The following is a 14,359-nucleotide window of genomic DNA, read 5'->3' as shown; positions in this document are numbered from 1 at the left end:
GCACAATTGGAAAATAATTGCCACGGGCCTCGGACCAGACTGCGCAAGCTCATTCAGGATGTAAATAAGTAAAATAATTAATGAAAACAGAAGAAAATATTTGACAAATATTTGAAAGAATATAGTGAGATGGTGGTGTGAAAATGACCGAGGAAATATCTGAAGCTAAAACCCTCCTGTGTATAAGAAGGGAGCACCAGGAAATCAAGTTCCATCTTTCATCAGAACTCGGGAGAATTTAGCTCTCAGAAGCAGGGAGAGCAAGAGCTAGAGGTCAAAACATGTCTAAAAGTTCCTATCTATATTTGTATGTGAGCTTTTCTCTCCCAAGATTTACTTTAGCCTGACTAAAATATGACAAGTACCCCTCCACGAACTCAAAGGCAAGCAGAAGCAAAACACACAGGGTTCTGATTCTGGACCTATGGGACAGTGAAAGCAAAGAGCAAAATACCACTCAATATTGAATAAAAAATGTAAGCACACTGCATGTTATGTCCAAATCATATGATTGAAACTGAGATTCACAACCTGGACCCTAATCCAGGCTTTCCTCTTTTAGTTACTAGAACTCTTAACTCATGAGGCAAGAAACATAGGTATGAACCCTTAATTCTACACATTTATAATCTAATTGCAGGAGAAAAACCAGTCTTGACCATTCAAACTTTGGAACGGATTCAGGAGTTGACACTTCTTATCATGTCCAGGGTCACCACCATGATCAAAGTTGTCATCCTACCTACATTGGATGGAACTGACTCCTAACTACTCTCCTTGCTTCTGTTAATGTAGCCAGAGTCAAACAAGGAAAAGGGGAAATGCCCTAAGTGTCTGAGAAACACTTACTGACATGAATTGGAATTTCAGATCTGGAATCACAGGTGGGTCCCCAGAGTAATGTGCACAGCAAAGTAATAGAGGTTTAGGTAACTGATAATAGTAACTTTTGGCATTTGGAGCTCTTGGGAATTTAAAGAGAATTAAAAGAAACAAGACTGAATCAAAAGTGTCAAAAAAGTGAGCAAAGCCAGATAAACAGATGTCTTGGAACAAAAACCAAAACTATAAAAAAAAGTGTTTCAATAAATTGAACAACAGCATGAAAAAAGTGCTGATCCATAAGGACCGTTGTTCATGGGGAGCTGCTCACTGCATCTACCAGTAAGAGGGCATGGTGAATCTTGGAAGCATAGTCATGTCTTGCTGCTGTGGCCAAATCCAAGGTTAAGTAACAGAGAAAAAGAGGGAAATCTGATGAGCTGCAGCACTAGTCAGAAGGGATGAGTCAGGAACGGGGTGTCTTCATCATTTTCTCCTTGAAACCAGGAAGTCAAAGAAATATCAAAAACTATTGATTGAATAAATCGAATTACGATTAACCAGTCTATTTGTTCTGAGCATGCTGCTTTATTTAGCTCGCATTTCTCACAGAGGCTCTCATTAGCCTCTGAGGAAACATTGCTTTCCTCCTGGAAGACAGCCAGAGTACAGGAGTTAGGTGATGTTTAGTTCTCAGAAACCTCAAACATTTTGTTGGGTTGTGTGGATACTAATCACTGTGTGTGGTTTTCAGCACTGTGCCTAGAATACATAATGACAGATCCTGCCTGGCAATCTACCTTCTCCTCCTTCTAGAGCGAAAGATCTGTGAAAAATAAGAATAAGGCAAGTTTTAAGAGCTAAGTAGAAGGGATCAAGACCAAAGATCAAAAAGTTGACAAAGAATTACTACTTACATTTAATAACATAAAATTTAATAGATAGCAACTGTAAACATTTGTCTTGTTCTCTTTAAATCTAAAAAAACAAAAATAAAAACAACACCTCTCTAGAGTAAGTGAGACATTAAAACCCAGAAACCTAAAAATAATGAAACAGCAGTCATGCTATGTGAAAGTGCAGACAAAAACAGGAGAACCACTAGATTCTGACTCATGGAAACAAATACGAAATTGAGTTATTCAAGCTTCAAAATAATGAATCACACAACTGAAACTACAGATGTCAGAAAAGCATACTTATTTCTGAGCAAAAATAATACTAGAAGGACATGGAGGTATTTACACAAGCTTCAACAAGTTAATTCTGACAAGAAAGATTGTGCATTATTCCTATAATCGAGAATTTATGGAAATATTCGAGGGACAAAAACATCTATAACAGTGAAAAATTAAGAGATACTGAATTTTGTAATAAATATAACATCTTATGCTTTCTTAAGTCTTGCCTTTTTAAAACTCAATTTTAATTTTGTTTTTTAAATTGGAAAACAAGCAACATGATTCGTGCTTTTGGAAAAAAGAAATGAAACATTTGATCATTATAGAACACTGAGTATCATAGGAACAAAGTGTAAATTCTATTTACCTATTAAATCAATAAATGTCTAAAGGGAAAAAATATCATGAAAATTTTGTTCTGGTTCTAGCTTTTATCATCAATTACACTGTTTAATGACTTTTGTCCGTTTAACAATTTACATTTTTTTTTGGTTCTTTTTTTCAGAGCTGGGGACCGAACTCAGGGCCTTGCGCTTCCTAGGTATGCACTCTACCACTGAGCTAAATCCCCAGCCCCAACAATTTACATTTTTTGTTCTTAAAATCTAACTTGGACAGGAGATTTTGAAACTTAAATATATTTGTAAATTAGATTTATATGTTTAATTTCAAGTTCTAAAAAATTCCTTTGCAAAAAATACTACTTTGAGATGAAATTTGTTATTGACATGTTGTAGTTTCAGATCCTTCACCTTCCAGTTCTTCTCAAAATTTACAACCAAAACACTCAGAAAGCCTTCCAGCAGTGGAGATGGCTACCTATAACTGGCTTTCTACTGGGACTTTCCCCAGAAACTGATATTCACTCAAAATTCCATGTTCATCCAAGTTCTTTGCCTTGGAGGCATCTAAAATTCAAGGACAAGTCGACTGGGAGATAAAAGCTTTGGGCCCTTGATATCAAGACAACTGTGAAATAACACCTCATCTGAAGAGCTCTTGTCAGCCATTTTGAGATCTCTTCTGTTATTCTATCATACTGTTCAAATTCTAGATACCTTCTTGTCTGTCAAGCCTTATGAGATGCTGTCCTTAATACAATTCCCAACAATTCAACATCATGCATTATCTCTCTTGATCTTAATTTTTGAAGATTTATGCTCTATTTTTTTTTCTTTTCTATTTTTTAAAAAAGATTCATTTATTTTATGTATCTGAGTGTTTTGTCTTTGTTCACACTATAATAGAAAATTATATCCCATTGCAGGTGTGACCAACCATATGATAGCTAGGAATTGCACTAGGGACCCCTGGAATAACAGCCACTGACCAATCTCTCCAACCTTCCCCCCATTTTTTCTTTTTACATTTATCTAATTTTCTTTACAAATTCTTTCATATCGTGCTATTTTATTGTATTTTTCTTCTCTTCAAAAACCTCAAATATTCTGTTTTTCCTTTATTTAACCTTGTTTCTCCTACATTTTCTTCAATCTCAGCTCCTCGGTTACCCTTACATTTATCCTAATTCTTTGAATTTCGTAGCATGCTGTATATAATATTTGCCTTATTTATTTATTTCTTATTGTTGCACTGTGGGTAATAGATTCTATTATGGATTAGGGAAAGCTAATTAATTTTAAGTATGTTTCAACATACTGCTTGAACTGAGTTGCTATTACAACTGTTTTTTTTTTTCTTTCCTTTCTGAATGTACTAGGGACTGAACTCTCCAGAATAGGCTGCTATGCTACAAAGATGGTTCTTATTTAAGAGCACTGGTTATATAGGCAGAAGACCAGTGCTCAGTTCCCAGCACCAATATGAGGTGGCTCAAAATCATCTGGTTTTTGCAGGCGCCTACATACATATGTTCATATCCATACAGAGGTTTTACACACACACACACACACACACACACACACACACACACACACACACACACACGCACTAATTTTTTTAGACAAAATAATATGTTGATCATTGAGAAGATCCCTAAAACCAAATGGAAGAGATTTCCAAACAATTGATACTAAATGGCAACGAAAGGACACAAATGACACAAAGAAACAAGGATACATGCCTCCTATGAAACATCATACCATGCTAATTATGAATTCAAAGATGCTACAATGAGAAATATGTAAAAAAATTACTTATGACAGTGTTCATTGGCCACAGAAATAATTGAAATAAGCAGAGACAAGAAGAAAGGAAAACAACAGAAGACCTGGACTAGAAAGCCGACAACATAGAATAGTAAGCCAGAGGGCAGATGAGAAAATTGTCACTATATATGAGGAAGTATACATCATGGCAGACAAATTCAGTAAGATAGTTAAATTGGGGGAAAGTGAAAACAGAAATTCTGGCAGTGAAATATCAAGTGAATAAAATTTTAAAAAATTAATGAAAACTTCACAACAGTCTCAACCAAGTAGAAGAGCGAATGAAGGTGAAGGAAGAAAATCAAAGTAGAAAATTTGAAGCATTCAAACATCAATACAGGAATGTAATAAATAAAAAGGCCTAACCACAATTTCCCAGTACTCTGAGTGCTATCATGAAAATAAACATCATCAATCATAGGGCTGAGATTAAAACTATAGGCATTGAAAATTTATGTAAATGAAATTATAGAATAAACATCCCCAAATCTAGGACTCCCAAAATATAGAAACAAGACTAGTTTCTTAAAGAGCAAAAGCTTCAGGAATATATTTTGGGTTCAATATTATAAATACAACATACTGAGCTATCTCAGAGGAATGCTGATCTGAATTATATTTTAAAATGCAGCTGACTCAAGGTCATGGGCAAGCTGAAGACTCTTCAGGTTTATGAACTCTGATTTGTGTGTGTGTGTGTGTGTGTGTGTGTGTTTCTCATTTTGGCTTGAGAAAGAAGCTGTAGAGAAGTGAGATGTTTGACCTAAAAGCCTCCATTCTTTGTATGTCAGGGGGAAAGTCTTGTTATTATTTTTGAGACAACATAAAACTTTTTAGTAAAGTACTAATTCTAAAAGGTGGGATAACTTTTTTTTTCCTGAAGCCAATTGATGCTTAGTGGAATGTTATGCTCTTTTCTCCATTTGGAACAAATTGGAGAATCTTTTTATGAAAAAAAAATACTCTCCAAACTTTGTAATTGGCATCCAATAAATTGCTTCATTTCTTATTATCTATGTTCTCGGTTTAATACTATGTTGATCAAACAAATTTTAAAAATAAATTCTCAGATATTCTGAAGGAAATTTATAAAGATTATAAACAGTACATCTGATCTTGTAAACTTTATAAAGCTACTTGTGCGTTTTCTCTCTTGTTAACCTCTACTTTTTTCTGATAAGAGCTTCATGTTTATGCATGTGTGAAAGCTGAGAAATGAAAATGTACCTTAAAACTCTCAGAAGCAGACATGATTTAGATGTAATTTTATTTTTGCTACAGTCAAATATTTGTTAACCACATACCTTTCCATCCTGGTGAAACCTGAGAAGCTCCAGAGGACTAATGGGCATGACAAGCAACCTGATTTCTGGTAAGAACTGTGTCCTGAGGACTCTAAGAGCCCAATTTTTCATTCCATGTGAGTAGCTGAGTATTCGCTATTCCTCAAGGCAAATGTTTGCCTTTCAAAGTAGTCAAAGCCTGTATCGCAGCAGATGAAAGAGTATTCAGAGTAACTGTCACCATCACCACACAGAATGGAAGTGTGTATGTATACTGTGCCGGGCCAGAGCTGCCATCTTTTCTGACAGACCCAAACAGAGCTCATTATCTCACTAGATACACAAGATTCACTGAGGTAGACAAAACACAAAATGTGAAGTAAATAAGGAAAAAAGCATCATTTTTTATCTTCAGAAAACCTGTTTAAAATATGGCCTCTGATTTTATTCTAACAAGTTGATACAAGCTTCTTGGTTCTTTTATTCTTTAAGTATAGAATGATTTGGCAAAACTGTGTTTATTCAGGTGATTTCAGGGCATAAACTCAAACTGAAAATTAGGGTCACAATGGTGTTATATACACACCTGATACTTTCTGTACTTACGTGATTATGTTTTATGCTGTACTTGCAGCTCGCTCAACTCCTACAAATCTATTATTATTGAGAACTGATTTAATCGTCATAGTACATAGAGAGCCAAATGTCCCAAAAAGTAAAACAGCACACCCATTGGTTGTGGATTTTAAATCTAAATACATGTAATTTAAGAGTCACTCCCACAATCCTAAACCCAAACATAACAATTTAATATGATTGATTTTTCTTTTTGTCTCCTTAATGTGTTTAAATTTACTTTTTGCATATACATTAGGGGTATGGACTTTATTCTTATCTTTATCAGAGAAATAAGAATGAGAACTAAGCATCAGTACTTATGGGAATATTAAACAAACAGCATTTCCTAAGCATAGAATATTACATAGGCATTGAAAAGAACAAGGCACATACACAGTAGTAGGACAGAAATGTTCATGGTATAGTTTTGAATGAAGTGAGTAGTAAGAAAAGCATATAATCCAAAGAGCAAATCCCAGGAATTTGCATACGCCGAAGTAAATGAAAAAAGATCTGGAATTATCTATGTCAAATTATGGAGAAAAGAAGATGAAAATGAAAAATAAAAATCCTATTTTATCTTATGTTTTTGAATCATGAGAAATCTAACTTGTAAAACCTGCCATAGGCTTGTACACCTTCTACTTTGGAAGCAGGTTGAGATCACAAGCTCACTGTATACTCACCTGTATGATGTAATGTCACCTGTATGATGTAATGTCACCTGTATGATGTAATGCCTCACCTACACTACAACAAGATGACCAGCCAGAGCTCAGCAGATTAAGCACTCAGATGCAGGAAGAAGCATATTGGATATTTCTCTCAAACTTAAATCCTAGATTTTACCCAGAATATAAAATCATATGTATATGTTACGTAAGAGTTCAGGAGGAACGAATGGGGGCTGTGAAAGGAAAGGCAATATCGGTATGCAAGGTCAAAATACATGTATGCTGGAATGAAATATGCATTCATTTTTGATCTATGGTAATTTGCTCTAAGTATATGATGTAAAATTTTAGCATGTATTGGGCTAAAATATTTTATGATTCTACTATGCAGGTTTAAGCATATTTCGTGATAGTATTATGCAGTCATCTATGTTATTTGTCAAATTTTATTTATCCAACTTTGTTTTCCTCAAATATAAAGTTACCAGCTAAATTGTGTTTCATCTTCTCCTACCACTATCTGTATTTTTAATCCTTCTACATCACCCACAGTATCCCTCCTTCCTTATTCCAACTCTTTAGTGAAAACTGGGCATATTTGATTCCCACACATAGTGCACAGTGTACAGGGTTCTAAGGACAGAACCTGGCAGGGTCTCATGCATCCTAGGAAAGGACTCTACCAGCCAACATTCCCAAGCCCATTACTCATATATAGAGAAGTGAAATTAAAAATGTTCCATGCTTTAAAGCAGTAAACTTTAATAAGTTTTAAATAAGCACATTATGTACTGAATAGTCAGGAATCCTAAAATAATGGAAAACCAATACTTACAAAGTCTCTGAATAGAAAATTATATTTGTTTGAAAAAGAAAAGCTAAAACATGAAGGAACTATGGTTATATAATACTTTGAGAAAGAAGTAAAACACACACAAATACACACATGTGACTCACATAGACACATATATTTAGATATGTGTATGTACAGACACACATATGTGTCTTCACAGACATGTATATACACAGGGATAAGCAAATACATATGTCCATGTGCACACATACATACACATACACAAAGATGTTCTGCAATCTAAAATGTTTTTAAAATTCAAGAAATGTAGGTCTTACCATTGTGAGAGTAAATGGGTGGTTTTCTAATGCTGATACACTGGGACAATGTAGAATAATATACTAAAAAAGCAACAAACAGATAATGTTTTAAATGATCAAAAGAGCAATATAACTATTCCAATAAATCTGTCTACTAACTTTCAAAAATTTCCTAAGGATAAGGGATATTTTCAAAGTCACTAACAACCAGCTCACCTGGCCAGGTCTTGCTTTAAAGTTTTCTTTGATCATACGGAGTTCCATGACATCTGAGGGATGATTGATTACTGAGATAATGGTGACAGGTTTGTTGCTCCGGATGCATCGGTAAAGTCTCTCAGCACAGTATAGGCACAAAGGTCCAGAAATCCAAATCCAGGTCTAAGGGAAGTTTTTCAAAAGTATGCTTCATGTAATGCATGACTGAATTAAGAATTGAGCAATAATACTTCAATTTATATGTTAAATAGTAAGGTATTGGTAAAGACAATATGGCTAAAGCTCTCAGCAATTTATTCAATCAAAATGAAATTATAAAAGAAAAAATAATATGGGGCCCTAATCTCAAATCTATATGCTAGTGAAAACTACAATTACTATGTAAACATTTCTTCCTACAATCATCTTCACACTGAAGTTTGGGATGGGGACATACTAGAACTCTCTGCATAATAAAGAGAAGTTAATGCATCATACTTATCTGACGATTATTTAGAAAAATAAAATAATCCCAAGGTTTAGTAAAAGCAATGCCATAGATTGTTAATGAATATAACGTAGATGTACAGACATAGATCAGGTTTATTATATGCATGACGTCAAATGAAAGACAATGGACATGACGCTCTGAAGGGACCTTTGAAAATAGGATGCAGAGAGCATGTTTGTATTACAAGTTTTTAATAATATACTAAGTTCAAAATTACACTTTTCTAAGAAGTGACAGTTTTGATGCCTATGAGAACAATCTTTCCACTGTGACTGCCCACTGTAGCCTCTTCTTTTTAAAGCAGTCAACTGAATTGCAATGTATTGATAAAGATGTTTGCTCTGGTGTTTACCTGAGACAAAGCTTCATTGTGCCAGTACAATTTGCTTTAGGACTTGATAGTCTCCTGCCTCCAACCCTTAATTATATAGGTTTACAGGTGTCTGCTAGCTCATGGGACCTTCAGTCGTATTTTAATGGGCTTTTGCAGAAAACTTCTTTACAGAGTTTTAACAGACACTGTTCATTCAGTGAAGGCAGTTAGCTTCTGGTCTGTAGACTGTGACAATAAACATGACACTCTGAAGACAGGCAGGATGGGATAAGTTCTACAATGAAGTGACATTGGGACTGTGGGTCAGTTACTTCTAGATGATTAAGATCCACATCAGGACAATGGAACTTGCCATATTTTCCTTACATAATATCCATCACCATATGACACTCAGAAAACTGACCAGGTATTTCCAAAGTCATTTAAAAATTTATTCTAGCTTTGATGCTTCTCTATCTTCTCTCTTTAAAGTAGAATTTCCCTTCCTCTGTTTCATATGCAGAATAGTGGGCTTCAGCTAGACATTGGCAGTTACCTCAGACAAGGGTAGACATGAGGTAGGGAGGAAGTTACTGAAGTATTTGTCGAGTAGTTGAAGAGCTTTCCAAGAGCAGTATTTCAGCTAAAGACCTACATCTACACACTTCTTGTCCACCACTCGTTACAAACTTTCATCAGGTTACATGTTTAAACTCAATGTCTTGATCAGATAATTGTGTGATTGCTTCAAAGGTTAATTGTGGGTACTAAAAGAAGCCTGCATACAGAGCAGTCTGGCATAGTGCCAAGAAGATTATAGTAAACATTTAACTAATCAACTTCACCATTTATTATTTATAATGTCATATTGTAATGGTATATTATAACAATTAATAGGATTTATTTACAGGTTTTTAATTTAAACTGTGTGTCTTAATAGCTTTAGAATAAATATTTGTGGTCTCTCTGAAAGCAACCACTAGGAAGAATGTACTGAAGTACAACTGTATAATTAGATATTTTTTATGTATATCTTTTGCCTTTGAGTATTATAAATCTGTCATACACACACACACACACACACACACACACACACACACACATACACACACAAATATAGTAATCTGCTGTCTAAACATCCTGAAATATTCCCTGGTACCTGGAAACACAAGTTCAGAGACATGTTGGAATGCAATGTCAGACAGTCACATGAAACCACAGACTTGGCAGATCTCAGACACAAAATTAATCTGACCTGTGGGAAATGAGCTTGGAACTTGGGTTCTTCCAGGCAAATCTTCACCAGTGTTTTCTGGTAATGATCTTCTAATTTTGAAAACCCTCCAGGCAAAGATCCATGAAAATGTTCTGAGACGTAGTCTGCTATGGACATATTCTGAGATGGGGTCCGGTTAAGACTGATACAGCCAGGAGGGTGAGTGTCTAAATTGGTTTGATACTTCAACAAGCCACTAAAGTTAAATTGGATAAAAACAGGGAGATGGAAAAGAGACTCAGTCAAAAGATGGAATGGGTAAAGAGAAGCAATTGTTTCTTTCTTCTTGTTGACTTTACACAGCATTTTATACAAAGTATTTGTGTGTGATCAATTCAGAAGAAATATGTAGAGTAAAACTGTTTAGTTTTCCAAACAAATTCCATGGCTCTCAGGTAGAAGAAAACATATTCTAGTTTCTTGATGTATTTTGAATTGGCAAGTTTAACTTCCTTTAGGCATTCATAAATCAACTTACAAATTGTCACTTCAATAAACACGTGACAATAACTTCTGTGCTATACATCTTCAAGTTTAAAGAAAAAAACACAGGGATCATAACTGATCAAGATAAGACTAGATAAAACAGACATCATCATTCATGGAGGAATAGTAAATGAAAATACCAGGCATCAAAAGTGTGTTGCTCATATGAAAACAATTTTTACATATCCACCATGTCCCAAAGCTGTTTGCTTTTCAATCTCTTTGTAAATACAGCCACATAAAAAGCTTAAAATGAGGACTCTTTACAATGGTGTCGCACTGTGTATTACCTTACTATATTCTGATTCCTGAGTTCGTTCTTTCTTTCATTTCTTCTTTCCTTCCTTCCTTCCTACCTTCCTTCCTCCCTTCCTTCCTCCCTTCCTTCTTTCCTACATTTTTATTTGTGTGTGTGTGTGTGTGTGTGCGCCCATGTACACATGCACATATGCATGCACATATATATATATGTATATATATATATGTATATATATAAATATCATGAGGAGGTTATAGGACAATTGACAAAATTTAGTATTTTTTATCCCCAGCGTGGATTCTGGAGAACAAACTCAGGTTGTCACCCCTGACACCTTGCGCCTTTACTCACTGAGCCAACTCACTGGTCCTCAGTTGTGCCACTGTATTCTCTGGCAAGCCATGAAATGAATAAAAAGCAACCATAGGCTTCCTGGGAAAACTTGATAAAACAAATATTAGTGGGCTGCTGAGACAGCTCAGTGAGAGAGTAAATTCTTCAAGTCTGGGGGATAACCCCCAGTACAACACACACACACACACACGCACACACATGCACACACACACAGTACACACACACAGACACATACACACACACAGACACACACACACAGACACACACACAGACACATACACACACACAGACACATACACACACACAGACACACACACACAGACACATACACACACAGACACACACACAGACACATATACACACAGACACTACACACACACAGACACTACACACACATGCACACACACACACACTACACATAGAGAAGAAGATAAACATTTAGTCAATATTAATTTATATGTCCAATGAGAAAAATTGAAATGGTGATGTGTTTTGAAAATTGACACATAAGATATAAATGGAAATAAAATAGGGATGAAATATGGAATTATAGACTTTTAAATCCCTGGGTTAAAGTTGTAATGAAACGAATTTGTGATCTCAAGAAAGAGAAAGTAAATGGGAATGAAGGTTTTGCCACATCAGAATGAGTATTTTTATAATTTGGCATTTGTTCCATAAAGATACAGAGATTCAGAAGCCAGATATACATTTGAGGTGAATATGTGATGGACTTTGGAAAACCTGATTTAATCAATTGAGAATGTATATGTGTATCAAAATCCATATCACTATTCATAAACATAAACAATACGTATCAGTAACTTAAATATGTAGTGAAACTTAAAATATGAAAGTTATTGGGCATTAGGAAAAGGGAGCCAATTCATAATATATTTGAAAATTCTATGGCTAAACAAAACCTTACAAAATCCCATGAAGTAATCGGCCCTTTTCCTGTAAAATCTATGTAAGCAGAAAAATAAGCCAAAAAAAATCTAATCACTTTGTCTTTGAAGCCAAATCTTTTCTAAAGTTTCTATTCAATGTGAAATCATCTATTCCCTGAATTGCTAGAATTCCTGTAAATAAATGATACTTGTATTAGAAGATACCATCTACAGCTCTCTATTGATTTTTTACCTCAGATCAATTATATCTTGTGAGGCTGTGATCACACAGTAGATTGCTCCTTAAGTATTCAGCACAATGATGGGCAGGGCAACGGGTGCCCAGCAAGTAGGCATTGTTCCTATGAAGCCTACAGTAGACTATTAAGTAGAAATGTTAACATGTATTCCTGAAGTTGCTTCGAACAACCCCATGTTCACCTTAAACAACAGACTGTAGGATGACATTATGTAGGAGTTTCAAGAACAAAGATTAGTTTCAATTGCATTTAAGGCATAAAAAATTTAAAATGATTTAACTACATATAGACACTTGTTAATTAAAAAGAATAGAAAAGTTGCAAAATTTACCAGTAGTCATTTTCTTCTTCTCAGAAACAGTCTATGATATTTTAGTAAAAATTATAAAGTCTGAGCTAGAGAGATGGCTTAGCACTGTTTTCCAGAGGTCCTGAGTTCAATTGCCAGCAACTACTTGATGGTTCACAACCATCTGTAATGGCATCTGATGCCCTCTTCTGGTGTGTCTGAAGAGAGTGACAGTGTACTCATTACATAAAATAAATAAATCTTCAAAAAAAAAGTTCAATTAAAAAACTACATAATATATAATGCTTATTATTTTTAATATATGCAATGACATTTACTTCAGTATTATAGTAAATTCATTTCATTATTAAGTTATAAAATAGATTTAATATATTTAATTCTTTTGTAGCTATTCAGTTGGTTATATAATATATTAAAATTACCATATACCTATGATATTTGTTCTGAAAAAGAGGTAAGTTTAAACAGCTCTGTTTCTTACAAAAGAATGGAAAAAATCTTAATATCTCCTCCTCTAAAGTAACAACTTTTAGTCAGTTACTAAGGATGAACATCTTTGATTTCAGCACTAGGGAGGTAGAGGCAGATGGACCTCTGTGAATTGAATGGCAGCCTGGTATTCAGAGCAAGTTCTGAGACAGCCAGGACTACAGGACTACAGGAAACCCTATCTTCAAAAGGAAAAAAAAGCATCAAAACAAAAAAGGTTACTATTTTGAATTCCAAAGGAATTTTCATTACAGAGTTCTGATTTAATAAAGCATAAAAGCAAAAAACTGAGTACTTTGTTATGTTAGTAAATGCGGACACATTTCTCTTTTCTAATAGACAGGGAAGAAGTAGGGAGTGGGACAAAGGGAACTAAACAAAGAAATGATGAAAAATAAGTTACAGTTCCAAGTAAGGCCAGATAAACTTTAAAGAATATTACAGTAGAATGAGAAGCTCTCAAAAATGTCTCTCTCTCTCTCTCTCTCTCTCTCTCTCTCCCTCCCTCTCTCTCTCTCCCCCCCTCTGTGTGTGTGTGTTTGTGTGTGTGTGTGTGTGTGTGTGTGACCTAGCAATAATAAAGGAATTTTAAAATGTCTATGTCTAAATCAAGTTTATACAAGTTAAGTAAATTTTGCCAAGTTGCTAAATCTTTCTCAACTTTAGATTCCCACATGGAGCTTTCAAAATATTACCTTCATAAAGTCCTGATTACTTCATCTCAGAAAATGTTTGAATATATATTTGGCAATCATTATAAATTACTGATAATTTGAGTAGAATCTGCTGATTCAATGTATACTCCATGACTAACCACAGTTCTGAACTTGCAAACTAGCCATTTACAAAAGTACTAGAAACTAGAAACTAACCAGTTAAAAAAGATCTCATAGTGTGTTGGTGGAACAGCTGCTTTCCAGAAGAAAATGCTCAGCAAATTCACAGTACCCAGGGCTTTTGTTGTAGCCCAAGGCTCCACAGAATGTACCTCAAGCACAGGGAATGAACAGTTCCTAGTTCCATCTATCAAAGTTCTCCCTATGAGCTGGAATGACTAGCCAGAGCCCATGATAATTATGGGAGACCAAGTTTCTGATGCCTTAAGTTTCTGTTTTCTAACTGGGTTACCAACTGGAACAAAGGTGATTAATATC

General features: G+C 34.9%; 1 protein-coding gene across 4 annotated transcripts in view; it reads right to left on the bottom strand.

Moving 5' to 3' along the window:
• The window catches only part of Nox4 (NADPH oxidase 4), a 177,745-nt gene that overhangs the window by 93,298 nt on the left and 70,088 nt on the right, over positions 1 to 14,359 (bottom strand). For 2 of the 4 annotated variants that reach the window (NM_053524.1, XM_039092944.2), the window contains 3 exon segments: positions 7,878 to 7,940; positions 8,076 to 8,240; positions 10,137 to 10,353. In NM_053524.1, coding sequence (NP_445976.1) covers positions 7,878 to 7,940; positions 8,076 to 8,240; positions 10,137 to 10,353 — 445 coding nt within the window. 4 annotated transcript variants of the gene reach the window in all.

Source organism: Rattus norvegicus, chromosome 1 (genome assembly GCF_036323735.1).
Source record: "Rattus norvegicus strain BN/NHsdMcwi chromosome 1, GRCr8, whole genome shotgun sequence".
In the NCBI taxonomy this organism is placed as follows: domain Eukaryota; kingdom Metazoa; phylum Chordata; class Mammalia; order Rodentia; family Muridae; genus Rattus; species Rattus norvegicus.
The sequence above is the reverse complement of the archived record's forward strand: the minus strand, read 5'-3'. Positions and strand labels throughout refer to the sequence as shown.